General features: G+C 34.4%; 1 protein-coding gene across 1 annotated transcript; it reads right to left on the bottom strand.

Annotated features, from left to right (window-relative positions):
• Positions 1–2,870: 2,870 nt before the first annotated feature.
• On the bottom strand, positions 2,871–22,095 carry LOC114324357 (uncharacterized). The gene is made up of 6 exons (XM_028272161.2): positions 21,396–22,095; positions 14,399–14,632; positions 12,043–12,175; positions 6,671–6,921; positions 4,827–5,033; positions 2,871–3,361 (listed from the first exon to the last, which is right to left on the bottom strand). Exons 1-6 carry the CDS (start codon positions 21,532–21,534, stop codon positions 2,871–2,873), a joined length of 1,455 nt encoding a protein of 484 aa, XP_028127962.1. The 5' UTR covers positions 21,535–22,095.
• Positions 22,096–24,254: the final 2,159 nt, after the last annotated feature.

The following is a 24,254-nucleotide window of genomic DNA, read 5'->3' as shown; positions in this document are numbered from 1 at the left end:
GAAAGACGTTTTTGCTGTATTTATTGACTAGGAGAAGGCCTTTGATCGAGTACAACATCACAAATTAATTAAAATATTAAAGAATTAAGGAGTTGATAGTCAAGATGTACGAATCATAGAAAAATTATACTGGCGTCAAACAGCAACAGAAATATGCAAAATACAAAGAGGTGTCAGACAGGGTTGTATACTGTCCCTACTCTTATTCAATTTATATTCAGATAGAATATTTAAGGAAGCGCTCCATATTTTGGAATGGGGTGTGAAAGTTAATGGAATTCTGATAAATACAATCAGATATGCAGACGATACAGTTATTTTAAGTGATGATATGAATAGATTACAACACCTTTTAAATGCAATTGACACAGTGGGAAAAGAGTTGGCCTAAACATAAACTGTTCAAAAACAAAATACATAGTATTTAGCCGTTTGGCCCATCAAGATTCACAGTTATATGTTGATGGTCATATAATTCAAAGAGTACCCAGTTTTAAATATCTTGGTTGCCATATTACTGAACAACTAGATCCAGATAAAGAGACAAAATGTAGAATCGGGATAGCCCGCACGACATTTTTAAAAATGAGGTCATTCTTCTGTAATGATAACTTGCAATTTAAACTTCGAAAGCGCATGATTAAATGTTACATTTGGTCAGTTCTCTTGTATGTTGTCGAAGCATGGACATTAAAAATATCGACCATTAATCGTTTGGAGGCCTTTGAAATGTGGCTGCACAGACGTACACTGAAAATACCATGGACGGCTACTCTGACAAGTGTGGCAGTCCTTAGCAAATGCTGCCCGCGAGCTGCTTGATAACATCAAATATAGAAAGATGGCCGTAGTAAGGGGAGACCGGTATAATATTCTTCAACTTATTATGATGGGTAAAATCGAAGGACGCAGAGGAATTGGTAGAAAGCAGGCCTCTTGGTTGAAGAATATCCGGGAGTGGACAGGAATAAAGAAAGCAGAACAACTATTTAGAATACCTCGAGACAGAGACAGTTTCGCCATGTTAATCGCCAACGTCAAGAGGACTTGATAGGGCACGTTAAGAAGAAGAAAAAGGTCTTAGAACAATTAAAAAATTTGATATCAATATTAACTAATTAACTTAATTAATATTATTACTAATTATACTTAGGGGCCCGAAAATTATGTAGTGCCTCGGGCCTGATTTGAAGTAAAATAGGTTCTGTCTTCGTCCTGGACTGCGTTTGCCTGCTATTTGGGACCTCTCATTACATGTCCGAAGTACTCCAGCTTTCTCTGCTTGATGCTTTTTATGATCTCAGTAGTCTTGCTGAGAAGTTTGAGTATTGTGGAGTTTCGAATCTTTTCCACCCAGGAAACTTTTAAAATTCTTCTATAGCACCACATTTCGAAAGCCTCAAGGCGATTTAGATCGATTTTATTCACAGTCCAGGACTCGACTCCATAAAGTAAGACCGAGAACACGTAGCAGCGAAGTAGGCGGATCCTCAATGCCAACTTTAGGTCTCTGTTACATAACACCTTGGACATCCTTCTAAAAGCGGCTCTAGCCTGCTCTATCCTAGATCTAATTTCGCCGTGACTTTCTGCGTTACAATTTAGTTGCTGTCCAAGGTAAACGATTTTATCAACTTGCTCAAGTTTGGTATTATTCACATATATAGAGGGTTTTATATGCTGCTGTTTTCGGTTTTCCGTATGTTCAGATCCAGACCTGCCTCCCTACAACTCTCAATGACACTATCAGGTAGTGTTTGCGCAGATATTCTTGACTAGAAGCTAGGAGTACTGTATCGTCCGCATATTGCAAATTATTGATGACTTCACCGTTAACAAGTATTCCTTCTTGTTTTTCAGAAAGTGCTTGTCTAAAAATTCTTTCGGAGTAAACGTTGAAAAGCAGGGGTGACAAGAGGCATCCCTGCCGTACTCCTCTTTTAATATTAAGAGCCTATGGTTTCACACCATCTACTAAAACTGATGTTTGATTCCAATATAAATTTGCAATTATTCGAACATCTCTGCCGTCCAAGCCTATGTCTTTTAGAGCTTCGATCAATATAGAGTGTTTAACACGATCAAATGCCTTTCGGAAGTCAATAAAACAACAGTATATATTTACAGATATATCTCGACATCTTTGAGCAAGTACATTCATTCCAAACAATGCCTCTCTCGTTCCAAACCCGTTACGGAAACCAAACTGTGTGTCATCCAGGTATTCCTCGCATTTATTGTAGATACGACCATGTATTACCTTCAGAAAAATTTTCAATAAATGGTTTAACAAACTGATGGTTCTATAATCAGCACAGGTTTTTGCTGTTGTCTTCTTAGGTAGAGCTATAAACAATGAACTAGACCAACCATTAGGAAGTTGTCCGCTGGTATAAATTGTATTAAAAAACGAAGTTAGAGCCTCTAAAACATTGCTATCATTTATAAGCTTGTATATTTCAGTTGGAATTTCATCAGAACCAATCGCTCTGCCATCTTTTGATGATTGTATGGCTTTTATTACCTCAAAGCGTGTTATTAGTGGTCCGTCGCAGTTAGTAATATCGGGAGGTGAACTACTCTTATCGTCTTCGAATAGGTTCATAACGTAATTTTCCCATTCTTTAAGTTTGTCCTCTACTTCAAATATTACTTTACCATGTTCATCTTGTAGCAATGCAGTTTGTTCTTTATTGAAAATACCAGCCGCTTCTTTCACTTTTTTATACATGTTAAACGTGTCGTATTTGTTTTCAAGTTCTTCAATGTCATGACACTGTTTGGCTAGAGATGTTGACTCTAGATTTTTGGTAATAGGCAAATGAAACAAATTTATTTATAATATATATTATATTGAATTCTATTTAATTTCACAAATATATTAAAGCTTGGGATACGTTATATATACAGGGCATGCTGACATTTGTATATGAATACATAGCACTGGTAAAATTAAAATAAGTGGTAAAAGTAGTCAGAACAATGCTTAAAACTACTATCAAAACACACAAAATACTTTCAACATATTTTTCAAAATACCATCTACAATTTCCAACAAGATCTGAGTCTGGAAAAAAGTGTTCATCAAATTTTCGTTCAATATATTTTGTGATTCCTGGAGATCCTATATTTTTTGTATACACAATGTTCGTGAAAGACGATAGGGCAAGTTGCTCTGCGTAGGATGTTTTCATCGATTTCATTTTGAGGAATATTAGTGGTGGCAACATGAATACTAGGGGTCCAGTCAGGGTTCCTCCAATTATTGACATCACCAGATCAAATCGTGGTACTGATTCTGCTATTACGATAGCCAAAACAGTCAATGTTGTTCGTAAGATGCAACGTTTATGGTTGAAATCTAAAAAAATTAAAAATGTATAATGTAGGTAATAGATGTCAGTTTGGTTTAAGTTTTAACTGAACGTGTGAAAATAAACAGAAAGAAAATATTCGGAGGATTATATAAAATTAACTTTATCTATGTTGGTTGTTTGTACACAAGAAATATCTTACAGGTGGACTAAAACTGAAGGAGATAGAAAGGAAATCTAACCGATTCTGACGGAAACATTATATATCTCGGACAAACATAATAAAATAAGAATGTGGAAAAGAGATCTAGAAAAAGTGTTTGAAGACCAAAGAGACAACACTTTTGAACTGGAAGAGGATATGAAGAAAATGGTGAAGGACAAAGAAAGTTGCAGTGGGAAGTTTATTCTCCAATAGCACAGCTAATGGATGGCTCATGTTTGAATTTATTGTACCTCCAAAAAAACCAGAAGCCCAGAAATGCGAAATATGCCTTACGATAAGCCGTCCCACGAGTCATCTCCTAAAAGTATTCCTAAAGATAATCTACAAAAGAATTTACAAGCTGTGTACCGGTTAAACAACATAAATATGCAGATGACATCATAGTATTTGCGACAAAATAGAAGACCTTATGAACAAAATCATGTATTACAGTCAACAAGGTAAATTCAATATAAACGTAAAGAAGACAAATCTTATGATCATTAGCAAACAAAGAACAGCCAGGAGATAAGACGAGCATCGGAAAAGCTAGATTCACCTTCAATCAGGTAAGGGTTTTCTTCAAGAGCCACAACCTCTCCCTTGGTATCAAAGAAAGAATGCTGGGATGGTATTAATTTGTGGACCTTGAACGCAGACAAGTGTAGAAAATTGGAACCATTTAAGAGACGTTTCTGTAATGGGGAATATTTAGAACCCCGAGTATAAACTACTCAGAAATAATGAAGTCCTCTGAAAAATGAAGACGAATGGAGAAGTACTGACCACTATTAAATCCCGAAAGCTACAATACTTCGGATATTGGAGGTTTGTGGCGTAGGCGTTGCAACTTTGATTTGTAGAGAAGTTTAGGAAAATCTGATGTAAAATTCTTTAAAGTAGCACGCCTTAGATGAAAAGGGCATGTGCTCAGACGAGAACAAAATGGGGCAACGACCCAGAGGAATACCGAGACTTAGGTATCAAGAAAAATATTAAAGGACGATTTAAAATCATCTGAAGTTAGCGAATGGAGAACAGTTGACAGGGGTGAATGGAATATTGTTCTGAAGAAGGCCTTGGCTCGTAATGAGCTGTGGTGAAACTGATGATGATCATGAATTACAATACATCTTCTAATCTAATGCAGTCAAAGACCTTACTCATATCTACAAAACATATATAGGAAGGTTTGTTATAGTCCAATATTTTTGCACCAAGTTGTGTGGCTATAAATAAAAAGTGATAAACAAGAAAATTTTTAAAGATCGGAGATATATTTCTAAAACTAATTAATTTTTGCCTACCTCTAGAAATACTCATGCAATCCTCCATTTGCTGATAAAGGGCGCTATTACCTACAGCTGACGTAAGACACAACTGTATAGCAACCAAAGCTGCTGTTATATGCAAGAAAACTGTTGAAGGCAGTATTTCTAAGATACTAGGTTCGTCTAGCATCCCTAATTTTAAATAGGCGAGAAGAGTAGTTATTCCAAACATACCTAAAGTTACTGAAAATAAAAATTATGAATTGATCATAAATTTCGAGTAAATATTGTAGGAAAGTAAAGTGAAACTATTAGTAATAATAAATATCATTTATTTTGCTTAATAATATGGTTTGTTTTATTGTTTTCGTTACGATTCAGAGCAGAGCGCAGGTCTGAAGATGCCAAAAGGGCGAAACATACGTAAGAGGATGGTGGTGGAAACGGAATGGCATATTAACTGTCTTTTATTTTCTTTTAGTTTTATTTCTAAGAACAAGGAACCAAAATTCGATCAAATTTTACCTAAATGAATTGACGGGTTGTGAAATGCAATCTTATATTCCCCCTAGTCTGCTATATTCATGATTCGTTTGTCTTGGAAATTTTAGAAGGCACGAATTCGTGTTGTCAGCTGGAACTTGGTTCTAACGATAGAAGTTTTAGAGACTCGGCTTTAAAACTCCTCATATTTTTAATTTATTGCATAATTTTTACATGAAATTTTTTGGAATCGTCATTGCTATTTGCACATAACCACAGCACATAAGAGTTTCATGCTGAACCTTTGATTAAATGGTATAGCTTTTGTTATAAATGACTGCTCTGATGAATGCCCCTAGCTTTAGCTCTTGGTATGGTAAGGCATGTAATGGTAAGGTACATCGGGGCAGGCCCACTTCTGAGCCCTTCAGACACTTAGACCTCCTAAGGCGGGTTCATTGTATCACAACTATCTTACTGTCCAGGTCCATAAGGATCTGGTCCTCAGAGTTTCTAGTGCCCAGGCTGTACCGGGCTTCCATATCTGTCAGAATTAGCATGGCCTCCTCCTGCCGATGCCACCCCGAACGTCTAATATTTCAGCAACCATATAGCCTCAAAGAAAGCCAGCTACAGAAAGAGCTTTAGCTCTTAGTATTCAAAAAGATTCCTACCTCTTGTTTTACTGACTATCCGTTTATCAAGAAGTATCACATGGATGTGTGTTCTGAAGTATTTTTAAATGTCTTTTGGTTCATCTTCTCAGTGGAGGTTGGCGATTAATTCTGTAAATTCTTCTTTATTTTGGAATGAATGAATACATGTCATGAAATCTCGTTTAGGCTTTCTCCTTTTCAAGGTAGGTAAGTTCCCCTCTTTTATTGCGGGAGCCTTGAGTGAGGATGAGCAAGAGTAATATGATAGATGTAGTAGCAAACTGCCAGTGGAGCAGGGTGCCTGAAGGTGGTGTAGAAGCTAAGAAACTAAAGTGAAAAAAGGTGAGTAGTGAGTCAGTGATACAGCCAAGCGCGAGTAGAAGGTATCTTTGATGTGACCAGCATACATGGGAACGGCTCTTGATCAGGGTTTTTGGCTTACGTTATCTGCAATGTCTTATGGGTGGGAGGGTTCTTCTAGGACGTCGTAAATCAAGAAGATTGGCTGGAGGAAAGTTAACTTTGTTTTTGGGGCCTGGTGAGTATGTGTCCAAGACGGTGGCAAGGAGTTTTTAGAGTCTAGTTAGCTCTCGTGGGAAGATTAGCGAGTAGGTATGCCAATACTGCTGGATAAAATGTTTTGCTTTCTCAAGCACTTTCCTAAGATTTTTCTTTCGGTAGAGGAAGAGACATAATGTAAAAAATAAAGAAATAATACAACATATAGAAGAAAACTCTTACTTGAAAATCCCCCGATGATCGCCTTTGATAGCTGCGATTTATCATTCATGTCAACTTGTATAGTCAGGATAGATGGATGAATGTCAAACTGAAATGCTAAAATTCCGTAAGCTTTTAACATGGTTTTCCACGGAAATGTGATATCACTTTGCGCAGGTTGTATAGTTGATTCGTTTGTGTTGAACAAAATGCATCCGCAGATTAGCAAAAAGACCGATGTGACTACACAAACAGACAAAGAGCATAAACATCTACAAAAGAAATATATATAAAATCATAATTTAACAGAATATGAGTTGTATATTAAGTTGTTAATAAATTATTGTTCTCTAATAAGGCTTCGGTCGATAAGAGGTTTATCAGTAGACGTTAAACCTATTTCAAAGCCATAAATAGAGCTATGAGATATCAACAAACTATCATTCACGTCGCAGGGGCCGCAGGAACCGTTCAAACTACTCCTTTTACAATGCATAATCCACTCTAATGCTTGAATTTATACCAAGTTTTTTCTACTAAGATTAAGCAACATTAGTTTAATGGTAAAAAGAGACAATAAAGCTTTACATTGACAAACTATTGATTTAGGAAGACAGGTAGTAAGGAAAGTACAATATCAAATTTAATATTTCAGTATGAGGGCTGGCACAAGACTTCGGTTGGTACACATTTTTTAAATTGTAGACCTATATGATACAGGAGTACATGTACAACCATGCTGTTCAACCTAGTTCTTAAGGCAGTCATCAGAAAAACCAACGTAACCGACCATATAAATACCAAAACAGTACAAATTACTGCATATTATGCAGACGATGTAGCTATCATTAGTAGGGACAAGGAACGACTAATGGAAGTGTTCAAGGAAATTTATCCTGAAGCACCAAAAAGAGGGCTCAAAATAAACGCAACAAAAACACAGTACATGACCGCCAAAAGAACACCTTACAATGAAAATAATATCGCAGTAGACACCTACATCATTGAACGTGTGGATGCCTTCACACATCTGGACACAGAAATCAATAAGAAGAATTTAGTAAGTAGCGTTAATAGTACATAACAGTAGTACATAATAGTACATAATAGTACATAATAGTACATAATAGTACATACTATGCTAATAAAAGATTGATGTCATCTAAATTATTAGACAAAAGAACCAAAATGACTATCTACAGAACATTGATTAGACGCGTAGTAACCTATGGTTGTGAAACGTGGGTAATGACAAAAAAAGTTGAAGCCCATCTCAGGATATTCGAGAGACAGATACTGAGAAAAGTATATAGCCCGGTGCAAAAGGTAGACGGCACATGGATAATCAGGAGAAACGACGTGGTTAATGAATTGAATGAAGGATAATATATTGTAAGATTTGCGAAAAGACAAAGACTGTCATGATTGGGAGATTTCCAGAAGTAATAAGATGCAAAGACAGCAAAGAAAATATTACAATGGAAGTCGATAGGCAGACGAAAAAAATGTAAGAACCTGAACGAGATTTTTGGATGATGCAGAAGAAGACCTGAAAACCATAAATATAAGACAATGGAGAAGGGCACAAGAGAGATCTGGATAGAACGTAGCCAGAGAAAACTAATTTATTTAGATTTTAAATATACATGTCTCTTCATAAACATGGATACATAATTTTTCTAAAACATTTTAAATCGACTTAATTATTATAATACTTACTTTATATCTTAATTGAGGGATTCGATGCTAAGGGGTACAAGTAACAAAATATTGTAAAATGAGTTAAGTGCATAAAATAATACTAAATAGTACTAAAAAATTAGTGACAAAGAGATACAGGTAAATTCAACTACTGATGGTGACATATCGCAAGTTCTAGTTAGACTACTTACGAAATATTTAAAAAGAGTTTGCGGCAAACAGATATAACTACACTTATCGCTTTATCGAAATAATGAACGATAAAGTGAAACGAGTACGAAGAATGCAATGGTTTCATGTTGAAAAGCAGACACCTTGCACATTGTTTTATAAGGATACACTGTCAGAAAATTTTCCCTTTAGCGCTGTTGATTTGAGAAAAACTAAAACGGTGGGACGAACTGCAGAAATTCCATCGGTCATCGAACTTTCACCTCTCCGCCAAGGTATCATCAAAATAAAACTCCCAAAATACAAACATTTGTTGCAACTTTTACCCCTTATCCCTCCCATTCACCACGATTTTTACAGTAATTCAAGATGAAGGTCGAAATTGCAAAACCTTTAATAAACCACAACATGAATGAAACTCTTAAGAATTGGAAGTGGAATTCCAACTCCATTGGAATATGAAGAAAACACTGAACTGAATAAATATGTTTTTTTTTAAGAATAAAATGTTCAACGTAATTTTTCTTTTATTTTACCTTAACCCTCTAGCAGGCAAGACCGCCTAAAGGCGGTCTAATTTTGAGCTATTTTTCAGATGTTTTGACCAACGACTTTGGTCATGTTCTACTAGGTGTACTTGTACGCATTTGGTTAGCGCTAATTGATTAGCTCTTTTAAGTCAAAACCTATGAAGCTTTGAATTTTTCGATTCAAAGTAAAATTGGCCTGCTAGAGGGTTAAGAAATTCGTAAGGTATTTAAGTGGGTACACGACAATTAGACCGAAATCATTAGACCGAAAGCAGTAGACCGAACTCATTGGACCGAAAAGCACTTTACCGAAACCTCACTAGACCGAACAGCATTAGACTGAAATGGTACATGAAATAAAAAAGATTACAGCAAATTATGTATATCTGTCTTTTTGTTTATTGTGTTTTTTTTTTTGTATTATTTTTTATATAGACTGTGTAAATTGTTACTGTGTACAGTCTAATATAAAATAATTTTCATCCGTTAAAAAAATTAGTGAAGGTAAAAATAAATTAAGGGTAGAGTGACGTTAACACCATTTTAACTGTCTCCAATAACCATCCAAATAACATTTGTTGTAATTACATTTGTCTTATCTCTTTTACTGCGACAAGTAAGAAGAAATTAAAGGTAAATTTTATTTGCTTCTAATTAATAAAAAAATAAACCAAAAACAAATAGTAACAAAAAAAAAAATAAACAAAAAACAAAGCAAAAAAACCTCTAAACTCGCCAGTACTTTTTGCTGCTAGTCCTAAGCCTGGATAAAGGGCGAAGGGAGGTTGATGTTACCCTTGCTCAGATTACAATCCTGTTTGAGCACCATAGTCCATTCTTCCACGGTTTTTGCTCTAAATTTTAAAGAACCGCTTGGATTGACATGAAATTTGGCATATGCATAGCCAACATGTCAAAGAAAAAAAGTGATATTGTGCCGATGTGTGCTTTTGCCCTGGGGGTGACTTTCACCCCCTAGTGGGGGTGAAAAAATATATGTCCAAACTAAGTCAGGAAATGGGTATACTGACTAATTTTAAGTAACTTTTGTTCTATAGAGCTTTTTCGCCAAGTCAATACTTTTCGAGTTATTTGCAAGTGAACATGTTCATTTTTCAACAAAATAACCACATTTTTAGACGGTTTTTCGCAAATAACTCAGAAAGTAAGTATTTTGTCGAAAAAAACGTTCTTAGCAAAAATATAGCCTATAAAAAACTAAAAAAAATTGTGTACGCGTTAGGTCTCTGGATCTTGTATAACCAGAGTTATAGCCAATGAAAAATAGATTCATATTCACCAAATTTCAAATAGAATATTTCGACGTGAAATATCCAAAAAATTAAGCACTTTTTGGGGAAAACCTATTTCAACTTTTTTAAAGTGTTTAAGAAAAGCTTTATTCCTGTTTTTACAAAAGTTTCTAGCATTAAATTTAAGCAAGTTACGCTCAAAATAAAGTTGGTCCCTTCTGTTTTTGCAAAAAAAAAATCGGGAAAACCACCCCCTAATTAGCAACTTAAATTAAATTAATCATTACCGCTCCACAAATTATTTTACTTATGTTGTGTTTATATGATCTGTAAGTTTCATCGATTCAAAGTGCTTATTTTCGAAGAAATTTGGTTTCAAAGTAAAATTTTTTTAAATTTAAATTTTGAAAAATATGCTTTTTTTCAAAATAACTTAAAAATTGTTAGAGATACCAAAAATTTCAAAAACAAAAAAAGTCAGATTTTCTTTTCTGAATATCATGTATTTTTTTGTTTTTCTGTTAGACAAAATTTGATTAAGATTTGGTGTTTCAAAATTTGCATACATTCGTGATCAGTGACTCTGCAACCCTTTTTAACTATAGCCCTTTCGATAATAAGGACTTTGAAGCGATGAAACTTACAGATCATATAAACAATATATTCACGAGTCAAGAAACTTGTGAAGTCGTAACGATTAAGTTCATTTAAGATACTAATTAGGGGGTGATTTTCTCGATTTTTTTACCAAAACCAAAAAGGGACTAACTTTATTTTGAGCGTAACTTGTTTAATTTTCATGCTAGAAATTTTTTTTATAAAACAAAAATGAAGCTTCTTTTAAAAACTTTAAATAATTTGAAATAAGTTTTCCCCGAAATGTGCTTAATTTTTGGTTATTTCACGTTAAAGTATTCCATTTGGAATTTGACGAATATGAACCTATTTTTCATTAGCTATAACTCTGCTTCTACTAGGTGTAGAGACGTGATATATACACCATTTTTTTTAATTTTTTACAGGCTATACTTTTGCTAAGAACGTTTTTTCGACAAAATACTTACTATTTGAGTTATTTGGGAGAAACCGTCTAAAAGCGTGGTTATTTTGTTGAAAAAATGAACATATTCACTGCCAAATAACTCGAAAAGTATTGACTTAGTGAAAAAACTCTATAGAACAAAAGTTACTTAAAATTAGCCAGTTTATCCATTTCCTGACTTTCTTTGGACAAATATTTTTTCACCCCCAAGAGGGGGTGAAAACCACCCCCAGGGCAAAAGCACATATCGGCACAATATCACTTTTTTTCTTTGACTCGTTAGCTATGTGTATGCCAAATTTCATGTCAATCCAAGCGGATCTTTAAAATTTAGAGGTTTTGTAATATTTTACCGTTAAAGAACGGACTACCATGTATTATGCACCTAATGCTTTTCGGTCTCCTTCTTTTCGGTCTCCTACTGTTCGGTTTAGTGAGGTTTCGGTAAAGTGCTTTTCGGTCTAATGAGTTCGGTCTACTGCTTTCGGTCTAATGATTTCGGCCTCTTTACTAACTAAACGCTTTTACAGTTAGATAAATAAAAAGTATACAATGAATTCAAAATAAATCCATAAGTGATTAATTCGTTGTAGAATTTACTATGTAAAGTTAGCTTTGACTTCGTTTTTCTCAACTAAACCATTTTATCACTTATATCCCTTAGCATCTAATTCCCTCAATTATTATAATACTTACTTCATATCTTTAGGACTTCCAAACCACAAAATTGGACATAATATCATTCCTACCATAATAATCCAGAAGCAATAAGAAATATCAACGCTACCATTACTAATTCTTTGTCCCAGGAGTTGAAGATTCTGTGAAGCTACATACAGGGTGGGGCATTAGTGTGACAAAGTCCAATTACTCGTTTGTCGTAATAGATACGAAAGAAAGTTATTTAGATAAAAGTTGGGGCACTGATAGGACCATAATTTAAAAATATTTTCAAATATACAGGGGCGTACGTATTGACAGCGTGACACAAACTTATGTTTTTTTAAATGGAACACCCTGTATATTTTTACATTTTTGGATTACCCTCAATGTTTCCTTTCTTAAAATATATGGTTTTGTAATGTTATACGAGGTAGTTTAAAAGTTAATTACTTTTTTTTGTTAATTTCGTAGCAATATCTACACCCTGTAGAATTGTAGTGATTTGACATTAAATTCTCTATTAATATTCAAACGATTTTTAATATAGTCTACTATTGTTGTATACAGGGTGGGTCGAAACTCGGAATGAGTATTTTCTTAGTTTTCTTAAATAGAACACCCTGTATTTTAGTATTGTAATGAAATGATATTTTATGGTACTTTTTTATTTCTTAAGCATTCCCTATACCTAAGTGCTTTAATTTGTAAGTTATTCGTGATTATTTAAGCCAAACAATAATTGCAACAAAAATTACGTGAAATTTTATTAGGTGGCCGTGAATATATCCAATCAAAAATAATTTTTGGAAAAAAAATACATAATAATCTAGCCTGATCCTTAATTTATTAATATTGGATGAGATATCCAAATACATTCGTATTTAAGGTTGTTGGTGCTTAAAAAATTAATCAAACATACAAAACTTTCCCTAGTTGGCTGACACAAAATTTGCTTGAACATTTGACATTATACTATCTATATAGTTCCAGTTGATTTGTTACCATCACTAATATTAATTTTTCTAATGAGGAACTGATTAAAATGGCTTTGTGCTAAGAGAGTATAACAAAATTGAGCTACTTGCAATAAAAATTTATCATCAGCAATTCCCTGATAGACGACAACCAAAAAGAGAAACTATGTGAAAGTATACTAAAACGGTTTCAACAGACTAGATACTTAGATGGTAAGAACGGTTGTACTAATATGCAGATCCTCAGTGACACTAAGGATTACATTTAATTCCTGTTTTCTTCACTTACAATAGTTTTTGTTCGATCAGATTTATCATAATCAAAGTGTCCAGTCCGTTAAAATCGTTCTAGTATATTTTTAAACGTTTCTCTTCTTAGTTGTCGTCTATCAGGGAAATTCTGATGAAAAATTCTTATTTCTAATAGCACATTTTTGTTATACACCATTAGCACAAACATATTATCAGTTCCTCATTAGAAAAATTCATATTAGTAATGGTAACAAAGCAACTGGAACTATAAAAATAGTATAATGTCAAATTTTTAAGGAAATTTAGTGTCATAGCCGACTAGGTAGAATATTGTATGTTTTTATTAATATTTTGCGCACCGAATCTTAACTACGAATTTATTTGGATATCTCATCCAATATTAATAAATTAAGGATCAGGCTAGATTATGATGTATTTTTTATTCGAAAAATTATTTTTGATTGAATATTTTCACGGTCACATAATAAAATTTCACGTAATTTTTCTTGCAATTAATGTTTGGCTTAAAGAATCACGAATAACTTACAAATTAAAGCATTAAGATATAGGAAATGCTTAAGAAATAAAAAAGTACCATAAAATATCATTTCATTACAATACTAAAATACACGGTGTTCCATTTAAGAAAACTAAGAAAATACTCATTCCGAGTTTCGACCAACCCTGTATACTAAAATTTAACATTTCGCTATACTGTTAATGTTTAACAATAGTAGACTATATTAAAAATCGTTTGAACATAAAATAAAAATTTGATGTCAAATCACTACAATTCTACAGAGTGTAAATATTGCTACGAAATTAACAAATAAACGTAATTATCTTTTAAACTACCTCGTATAATATTACAAAACCATATATTTTAGGAAAGGAAACATTGAGGAGAATCCAAAAATGTAAAAATATACAGGGTGTTCCATTTAAAAAAACATAAGTTTGTGTCACCCTGTCAATACGTACGCCCTTGTATATTTAAAAATATTTTTAAATTATGGTCCTATCAGTGCCCCAACTGTTATCTAAATAACTTTCTTTCGTACCTATTACGACAAACGACTAATTGGACTTTGTCATACTAATGCCCCACCCTGTATTTTACATAAAATACCAGATAATAATAATGATGTTTTATAAACTCTTACCAACAATAAGATTCGGTACGCCTGCTCCAAAAACTGTGAGGTCTAGTAGAAACGTAACAGTACTGGCTAATTTTTTTCCAAAAGTCACTTCTGCCAAAGCGGCGTAAGGATATCTGTTTTTGGTCTTGATTGAGGGGTGAATTTCTTCGGCGATAACCCAACATCTTCCGAGTAAAGCAGCAGTATAAACTTGTGTTGTACAAACTGTAATTACTACAAGAAAACCATAGTAGCCTGAAATATATTGTAAAGGTGTTATAGACCTTGGGCCCACATTTAAAAAAAATTTATTACCTCCCTCATTAGACTCTTTTTATTCAGTTATATAAGTCGAGTCGGACAAATTTTCTATTTCGGAAAATTTTGGCGAGGGGTCGTTTCGTAAATATAGAGGTTTCTAAACGTTGGTGCGTCCGACCACTGGCGTAGCCTTAAAAAATTGTCGGACAATATTCCCAATCAAAAGCCATAGCCAAAACAGCAAGCTATATAAACTGATAAATGTGATACAGGATTTAACAAGTGAAGCACAAAAATTAATGATGGAAGTCAGGGAAATAAAGAGAACAAGATACGGGAAAGAACTTGAATATGCTGAAGATGCCAGAAAGAGCTGCGCAAGAAAACGACCTGAGAACACAATACACCATCATACAAAATTTGACAGAGAAAAAACTAAAAATCAAAGATAAACAAGAAAACTTAATTAAAGCAGAACATGAAATAATACAGAGATGGAAAAACTACTTCGAAGAACTATATTCCAAACACGGAACAACACCAGATATAGACAAAGAAAATAAAATGCAGGAGTTAAAGATGAAATTACGAAAGAGGGAATAAAAAACACACTAAAACAACTAAAAAATGGAAAAGCTGCTGGAAGTCACAATTTACCGATAGATTTAATAAAGACCGACGCAAAAGAATCATTAGAAATGTTACACAAACTCTTTAACAAGATCTTGCCCGACGAGGACTTACCAAAGGAATGGAACGAGGATGTAATCATTAAGATACCAAAAAATAACGACCTAAGTAGAGGCGAGAATTTGAGAGTAATAACACAGCTGAGCGTCACATCCAAAATAATATCAAAGATTATACATAGTAGGGGAGCAAAGTATGCTAAATGTGCAGTCACTCGAGCGTTATGGGGACCTATTGGGTTGTGAATAGTAGGTCCTAAAACCAAAAAAAGTTAAGTAAAGTTTTCCAGTATAGTGGGCGCTTGCCATTTTTTAATTTAATTTTCCATTTCAAATAATCGTTTTTCCGATTATAACGCCATCTATCCATAATTCGAAAAAATGTTTGGAATAAAAGTTACTTATTTTTACGTAAGAAATCCAAATCTGCAATAAAAAATGGGGGCTCCTATTTAAGATTTTCCTAACGTCCGTGGGGGGTCGTTTTTGGCGCCATTCGATAGATTTTTCAAAAATATTGAATAAGTGTATTTTACAGTTTTTCGATCTGATGTTCATTTCGCGAAATATCGCGGGAATCGTATTTAAAATATTAAATTTACCCCCCAAACCTCTCCGTGGGAAGTCGTGTTTGTTATAATTCGATAGATTTTTAAAAAATATTGAGCACATATTTTTTAGTTTTTCGATCTGTCATTCTTTTCGCGAAATATTCGCTTTTTTCTTGTGAAACTTTGGGACTCACCCATTTCCTTACGTCCGGCTCAAATCGTCAGATTTTTGAAATATACACTCTTTTGCATGTACTTAACTTACCTTATCTTAATCTGATAATTTCGAGTTCTGTTAAGGATAGATTTTTTTTTCGGGCCCCCTTAACGAACTCCCCTGTGTTAAGAGCCAATATATGGTAGAGGTACATCTGCAGGGTACCAGGTTTCTCCCATATGCTAATCTGACGCGCTCGAGTAACTGCAAAAATCCCCGCTTGGGCTCCACTACCATTATATTAAACAGACTGTGACCAGAGCTAGACCAAAAACTAAGAAGTAACCAAGCAGGCTTTCGTGTTAAACGCTTCACTATCGACCACATTTGTACTCTAAGAATTACCTTGGAACAAGTTAGCGAATGGCAAGGAAATATAACTATGTATAATGGTTATAGACTACGAAAAGGCCTCCAATAGTATAAACAGAGAGCAAATGTCGAAGCAACGTCAAGACAGACTGGAACATTCGCGAGAAATGGTAAAATATATAGCTATAATAAATGGAGAAATGGAGTTAAACAAGGGTGCATACTATCTCGACACTATTACTAATCATAACGGATTGGATCATGGCGATAAAATATAAGAAAATTAGGTAAAAAACAGGCATTAGGGGAAATTTGCACCTAATATAATAATATAATTTTGTTTATAATTACCCCTTAAAATTTGCCATACTTATTTAAAATACCCTATATTGATGAAAAACATGGCTAGTTGTTAAAATACCTAACTTTACATAAGTTCCAACATAAGCGAATGAAAAAACAAAATGTTAAAAAATTTTTAGACTGTAGTTGGGTTTTAATTTCAGTATGTATTTTTTAAATGCTAGAATATTCCACAGGATTATGCCAACTTTGAGAAAAAAACACAGTTTGATTGGTACACTCATTAGTACCGAAAAGGTATCCGGTACCTTCTTCTTCTTCTTCTTATGGTGCCTATCCGTTACGGATGTTGGACACTAACATGGCTATTCTGACTTTGTTGACTGCTGCCCTGAAAAGTCCGGTAGTGGTTAAGTTAAACCATTTTCGCAGGTTATGCAGCCAGGATATTCTTCTTCGTCCTGGACCTCTTTTCCCATGCACTTTACCTTGAAGTATGGTCCGAAGTAGGTCATATCGTTGTTCATTGCGCATTACATGGCCCAGGTATTCCAGTTTGCGACGTTTTATGGTTACGACTAGTTCGCGCTCTTTACCCATTCTATGTAGAACTTCTTCGTTGGTAACTCTGTCTATCCAGGAAATCCTCAAAATGCGTCTATAGCACCACATCTCAAATGCTTCGAGTCTCTTCAGTGATGCTTCAGTTAAGGTCCATGACTCCACGCCATATAAAAGAACGGAGAATACGTAGCACTTTAGTAAACGAATTTTTATTTCCAATTTTATATCGTGACTGTTAAAGATTTTTTTCATTTTGACGAAGGCTGATCTTGCTTTCTCGATCCTTATCTTAATTTCCGTCGATTGGTCCCACTGTTCATTTAAGTTTGCACCCAAATAACAAAAGTTGGTGATTTGTGTTATAGGTTGTTGGTTAACTAGTAATTGACCAGGTGGTATCCTATTTTTGCTTATAACCATGTATTTGGTTTTTTTGATGTTAAAATCAAGCCCAAACCTGCTACTTACTTCTGCCACCCTTGAGACAAGTGTCTGCAGACCTTCAAGACTGTCTGCAAAAATGACAGTATCATCAGCGTATCTTATGTTGTTCAATCGTTCTCCGTTTATAAGTATTCCCTCGTCTATGTCCGTTAGCGCTAGGTTCATAATGTGTTCTGAATATGTATTGAACAATAATGGGGACAATATACATCCCTGTCGCACACCTCTTTTTATCTTTATGTCGTCTGTTAACTGATCCCCTACTCTAACAGCTGCAGTTTGTTCGTAATAGATATTGTTTATTATACGGCGATCTCTGCTGTCTAGACCAATTGAATTTAATATTTTCATCAGTTCGTCATGTTTTATTCTATCGAACGCTTTCTGGTAATCAACAAAACACACATATATATCACAATTCACGTCTCTACATCTTTGAAAGAGAACTTGTATTGCAAAAAGTGCCTCTCGAGTACCCAATGCATCCCTAAAGCCGAATTGTGTGTTTGTCATGTGTTCTTCACACTTTTTATATATTCTTTTATGTATAATTTTTAAAAAAGTTTTCAGGAGATGGCTCATAAGGCTTATTATTCGATAATCTTCACATTTTTTGGCATTGGGTTTTTTAGGGATTGTTATAAAAGTTGATCTTAGCCACTGTTGGGGTATTTTTCCACTTTGGTATATTTTGTTGAAGATCAAGGTAAGTCTTTTTACTTCGTCTTTATCCATAATTTTTAAAAATTCTGAGTAGAACTCGTCTGGTCCTGCGGCTTTTCCCTCCTTAATGTTGTTTATAGCAGCTTCTACTTCCGCTTCGAGAATAGGTGGTCCGGTATCGTCATTTTTATTTTGTGTGATGGTGACATTCCTATCGTCTTCAAATGTTGTTGTCACATAGTTCATCCATGTTGTTTTTGTTTCTTCAATATCAACTATTGGATTTCCTTGAGCGTCTGTTAAGTGTCCCGGCCTTTTTGATTTATAGATGCCTGCTGCTTCTTTGATCTTTTTGTGGAGGTTGAAGGAATCGTGTTTACGTTCCAACATCTCGATTTCTTCACACTGTTCTTCCAGATTTCTGTTTTTAGCTTCTCTGACAGCTTTTTTTATCTCTTTGTCTAGAAACTGATATGCAACGTAGTCTTTCCGCTTGAATTCTCTTCTTCTGTCCATCATCTGTAATATACCGTCGGTCATCCATGGCTTTTTCTTTTCTGTCTTTTTCGGTCGCAGGTATTGGTCTAATATTTCCTTCCCAATGTTTCCTAAGTGGTTTATTTCTGTGTCAACATCATTAACTACTTCTGACTTGGATATGTTGTTCTTCAGATGTTGTTCATCCGGTACCTATACAACGACAATTTAACTTCTAGCAACAATATTGTTACAGCGATATTGTTAACGAATAAGGCTATATAATATTAAAAAATCACTTAAATCAGACAAAAGGTTTAGGAAATTCGAGACATCAAAATGACCCATTTTTAAGGAGGTGCCCTAATTTCTTGGAGAAGTGTATAATTCTCGGTTTGGTATTCGGTACCAAAATGAGAACTGGCATAACATATGAAGGGCCAGGGAAAAGAACGATGAATGTCTATTTGCAAGCATTTTCGGTAAAATGAGAAACAAAGTTATGTACATATTCATTGTTTTTACCCCTTGCGTCCAATCTTGTGACGTGATTTTAAGACGATTATCATATTTATTTCCCTTTGTCCATTCACAGGTTGATAGTACCTACTTAAACTAACAGATTGCACAAAAATCTCGAAATGACCAAAAATTGACATTCATCCTTTTCCCCTCTGACCCTTCATATTGTGCACATCTGTCACCGACTTGAATGCTTTTCAAATCACACATTGTCAATGGCAAATACTCGAAAAAATACGTAAATTCCTAATAAACTTTGGTTAGTTGGAACATAGAGACGGATTGCTTAGATCGTAGGTTCAAACCCCACCCGGTGTCAGTTGTTTCGATGTTTATTAATTTGGTTGGTTTTTACTATGGCTGTGATATTAAAGCTTAAAATTGACCTACTCTGTTATCTTCTTCTAAGATATGTAATAGGCTAATGGGCAACTGCGAGACTTGCAAGACTCTTGCTGCAAGACCAAGACCAAGACCAAGACCTGGAGCGCAATACCAAGACCAAGACCAAGACCAGGTGTATTGTCGCAAGACCAAGACCAAGACTCTCTAAGTCTCGTCTTGGTCTTGCATTTGGGCAACACTATTTGTATGGTGCAGAATCTTGGAGATAGAAACAAACAACTACTAAAAAATTACAAACCTTTATAAATTAATAAATCGTTAAGAAAAATCATAAAAATATACTGTCCTGAAAAAATAAGAAACGCAATACTATGGGACAAAACAGAAAAAATAACAGTCACTAAGGAAAGACCAAAATAATACATGTATAACCAGACAGGCAGTCGAATACCAACCACACGAAAGAAGAAGAGGGGCAACTGTAACAAGAGATCATGAAAGAATTATCATGGAGATGAAAGGGGTCAAACAGAGAGCGAGAAATAGAAAGGAATGAAACAGACTTGTAGAGAACATTTCGAAGGAATAAAACAGAAGAAGGTGCGCTGATATAGCCGATCTCCATCTTTCGCTTTTGGCTAAGAAACGCAAGAGCGCCCAATACTCTATAAAGAGGGAAGGAAGTAGAGAGAGAATAGAATGAAGACTAGTTTAAAAAGATTACAGAAGAAAATAAGAAACATTTATACAGTTTATTACACATTTTTTTATAGTCGTATTCCAAAATAATGTTCAGAGTTATTGTAAAATACGAAAGAAATAACAGAAAAATATAAAGCATTATTGCGATTATACAGGGTGTAAAAAAAGCAGGTCATAAATAATTAACTAACATATTCTGGGACCAAAAACAGTTCGATTGAACCTAACTTACCGTAGTACAAACGTGCACATAAAAAAACTTACAACCCTTTGAAGTTACAAAATGAAAATCGATTTTTTCCAATATATTGAAAACTATGAGAAATTTTTTATTGAAAATAGACATGTGGCATCTTTATGGCAGGAACATCTTTAAACAAAAATACAAGTGAAATTTGTGCACCCCATAAAAATTTTATGGGGGTTTTGTTCCCTTAAACCGCCCAAATATTTCTGTACGTTTCAATTACATTATTTTTCTAGTACCAATAGTTAAACACAATGTTTTTAAAACTGTTTTGCCTCTTAGTACTTTTTCGATAAGCCAGTTTTTATCGAGATATTTTGAACATTGGTAAAATCCAACACATATTTTTAAAAGATAAAGTGAGATTATAGAGACCTGGTAATAATATGAAAATAATATTCTTCTAAAATCTTACTTTACCATTTAAAAATATGTGTTGGATTTTACAAATGTTCAAAATATCTCGATAAAAACTGGCTTATCGAAAAAGTGCTTAGACACAAAAAAGTTTTAAAGACATTGTGTTTGACTAATGGTACCACGATTTTCGATTTTCGTTTTGTAACTTCAAAGGGCTGTAACCTTTTTTATGTGCACATTTGTACTAAGAGCTTCAATCGAACTATTTTTGGTCCCAGAATATGTGGTTTAATTTATGACCTGCCTTTTTGTTACACCCTGTATACACCCAAGTTTTATTAAACATCATATTTGTACTTACCACAATCCATAATTGCCTTCGGTAAAGTAACAACCGGAAACACCCCGAACACATCCAAAATACAAATTATCGCAAATGTCGTGGATAATCCATCCATACGGTTCCTATCTAGCAGGTTAGTTCTCTCGTTTGCGTCCATAATGTAATAATATATAATAACTAACTAGTAATAATTATTATTCATGAGGTTGGAGACCCTTTTACGAAAGAGAGAGTTATGATATCTACCTAATCAATGGCATGTTTACGCCTTATTGGATTTCCTTCGTGTCAAAGATATCCAATTTCAAGCTACCGAGTGTCCTATTAGTATTTTCTCTATATCTGGGTGATATTAAAAGTACTTGATCGTGTTTAAATGATTTGATTTATGCAAAATTATTTTTTTCTTATGTATGACACATTATTACAAGAGCTATTAATATGATAAAAACGAAGCTAGGACAAATAATCCCTGGACAAATAATCCCGGACAAAAAATCCCCACAAAAAATCCCGGACAAATAATCCCACAAATTTTTTTGGACAAAATATCCCCACAAAAAATCCCGGACAAAAAATCCCCAAGAAATATTTGCTGCCGAATAGTTCTCAAAAAATTTTCCCGAAATTTTACCAAATTTCGAATTCCAATTCCATGCTGAAAACTTCAAATTTTACATGACAAAGGAGTGTGAGTTTTTTCAAAAATCGTGGAAGATATGGGGAATGAACTAAGGCCCGTTCTCTTGACAGACGCTTGATAACGCGAGTTTTGATAACGCGCGATTACAACTACATACATTTTACTTTAGACTGTTCACATGCCAACGCGCGTTTTAATGACCTAAAACGCGCGTTAGAATGTGAACGATCTTAAGTAAAATGTATCTAGTTGTAATCGAGCGTTATCTAATCGAGCATTATCAAAACGCGCGTTATCAAGCGTCTGTCAAGAGAACGGGGCCTTAGCTCATTCCCCATATCTTCCACGATTTTTGAAAAAAACTCACACTCTTTTGTCATGTAAATTTTGAAGTTTTCAGCATGGAATTGGAATTATTAATTTGGTAAAATTCAGGAAAACTTTTAGAGAACTATTCGACAGCAAATATTTCTTGGGGATTTTTTGTCCGGGATTTTTTGTGGGGATATTTTGTCCAAAAAAATTTGTGGGGATTATTTGTCCGGGATTTTTTGTGGGGATTTTTTGTCCGGAGATTATTTGTCCGGGGATTTTTTGTCCGGGGATTTTTTGTACAGGGATAATTTGTGGGCATTTTTTGTCCGGGATTATTTGTCCGGGGATTATTTGTCCGGACCCCGATAAAACCACATAGTAGCACCGAATGGGTCAAACTGGAAAGTTCGATTATGTTTTTATATAAATAAAAACGAATTTTCAACATAATATTAAAACCAGTGTTAACGTATGGACCTGAAGTCTGGCAATTAATCAAAAAGTACAAAGATAAATAATTACTAGCCACTGAGATGGATTTATGGAGAAGGTCAGCAGGAAGATCTAGACTAGAACACACAAGAAACGACGACATTAGACAACAAATGGAAATAGAAAGAACAATTATAGATGACATCGAAAAACAACAGCTACTAGTATGGTACTGACACGTAAGACGAATCGAGGAAAGAAGAATCTCAAAAAAAGTGTTAGAATTGACCCCCACAGAAAAACGAAAACGAGGAAGACCAGCGACTACATGGATAAAGGGCATCTCCAAAGCGATGTCGGAAAGAAACTTAAGAGAGGAAGACTGCCACAATAGAAAGGAGTGCCGATTAGGAACCGAAAGACGTAGAAAGCTGTAAAACCGGTTTAATATACAGTGAGGACGTTTGAGTTGGAATAAATTCATTATCTCGAGAATGGATGAATTTCAAGAGAAATTCTGAGACAGGTAGATTTTCATTTTGAAATTATGACATTTTGGCGTATATATCATACTAGTGACGTCATTCATCTGGGCATGATGACGTAATCAATGATTGGGGTTGTGTGATAGCTCATTTGAAAGGTTATTTAATTCTCTATTCCGTAATATAAACATTAACATAAATAATTGTACAGGGTGTACAAAAAAAAATATTTTATTAAATTAATTTACACAAAAAGAAGAATGTAAGCAATTTATTTAATTTAAAATACATTTTACTCACAATCGGTTAGTAATTTATGGATTTCTAACCTTTGAAGTAATCAGGAAGCGACTTATTACTTACTTTACTTTCCCAGCTAGCCGGGAAAGTACTTTCCCGGCTAGTATCTGTCACTTTTCTACCTGCAAATGTCAATGTCATTTTTGATTAAAAGATGGTTTAGAAAGAATAGAATCCACTCAACATTTATTTAATTAAGAAACAACAACAACAATAACAAAAAGAAAACTATTTGGAATTATAAATATTAATAGTTACATTGGAATTATGATTACTATTAACGGTTAAAGTAAGACCGTGTTGCTCAAAATTATGAGTTTCAGAAATAGATGATGACGCCGACGTTTCTGGATTTTCTACATGAGACAACATATTAGCAATTTTTATTTGTCCATGTGATGAATTCTCCACATATCCCTCTGCTACGGTGTTGGATTTCCAACCCCCCAACTTTTTCAACTATGTAGGATGTCTCCACATTTACTAATATCAACATTATGCCTAAAGTTTAATACTGCTCGCAACATCGAATATCTTGACCATAATGTGGAGGCTTTACTTTGCTCATTTCACAAAAATAAGCAAGAAGTACCGTCTCAGAGGTATGCCGCACACCTTTAGCCCCGCACCATTTACTGTATAGTTCATAGGTGTTTTCATACCTCTCCCTGCTTTTTTCAGGAATTATTCCTTCAGTAGCTC

Source organism: Diabrotica virgifera, chromosome 1, assembly GCF_917563875.1.
Source record: "Diabrotica virgifera virgifera chromosome 1, PGI_DIABVI_V3a".
Classification (NCBI taxonomy): domain Eukaryota; kingdom Metazoa; phylum Arthropoda; class Insecta; order Coleoptera; family Chrysomelidae; genus Diabrotica; species Diabrotica virgifera.
This window is presented reverse-complemented; position numbering and strand designations above follow the sequence as displayed.

Coding starts and splice junctions, on each gene's coding strand:
- LOC114324357 (XM_028272161.2), bottom strand. CDS start 21,534: ATGGACGCAAACGAGAGAACTAACCTGCTAGATAGGAACCGTATGGAT. Junction 12,176..14,398: donor CGTACCGAATCTTATTGTTG/GTAAGAGTTTAT, acceptor CCCTGTATGTAG/CTTCACAGAATCTTCAACTC. Junction 5,034..6,670: donor GATCATCGGGGGATTTTCAA/GTAAGAGTTTTC, acceptor TTTTATTTTCAG/TAACTTTAGGTATGTTTGGA.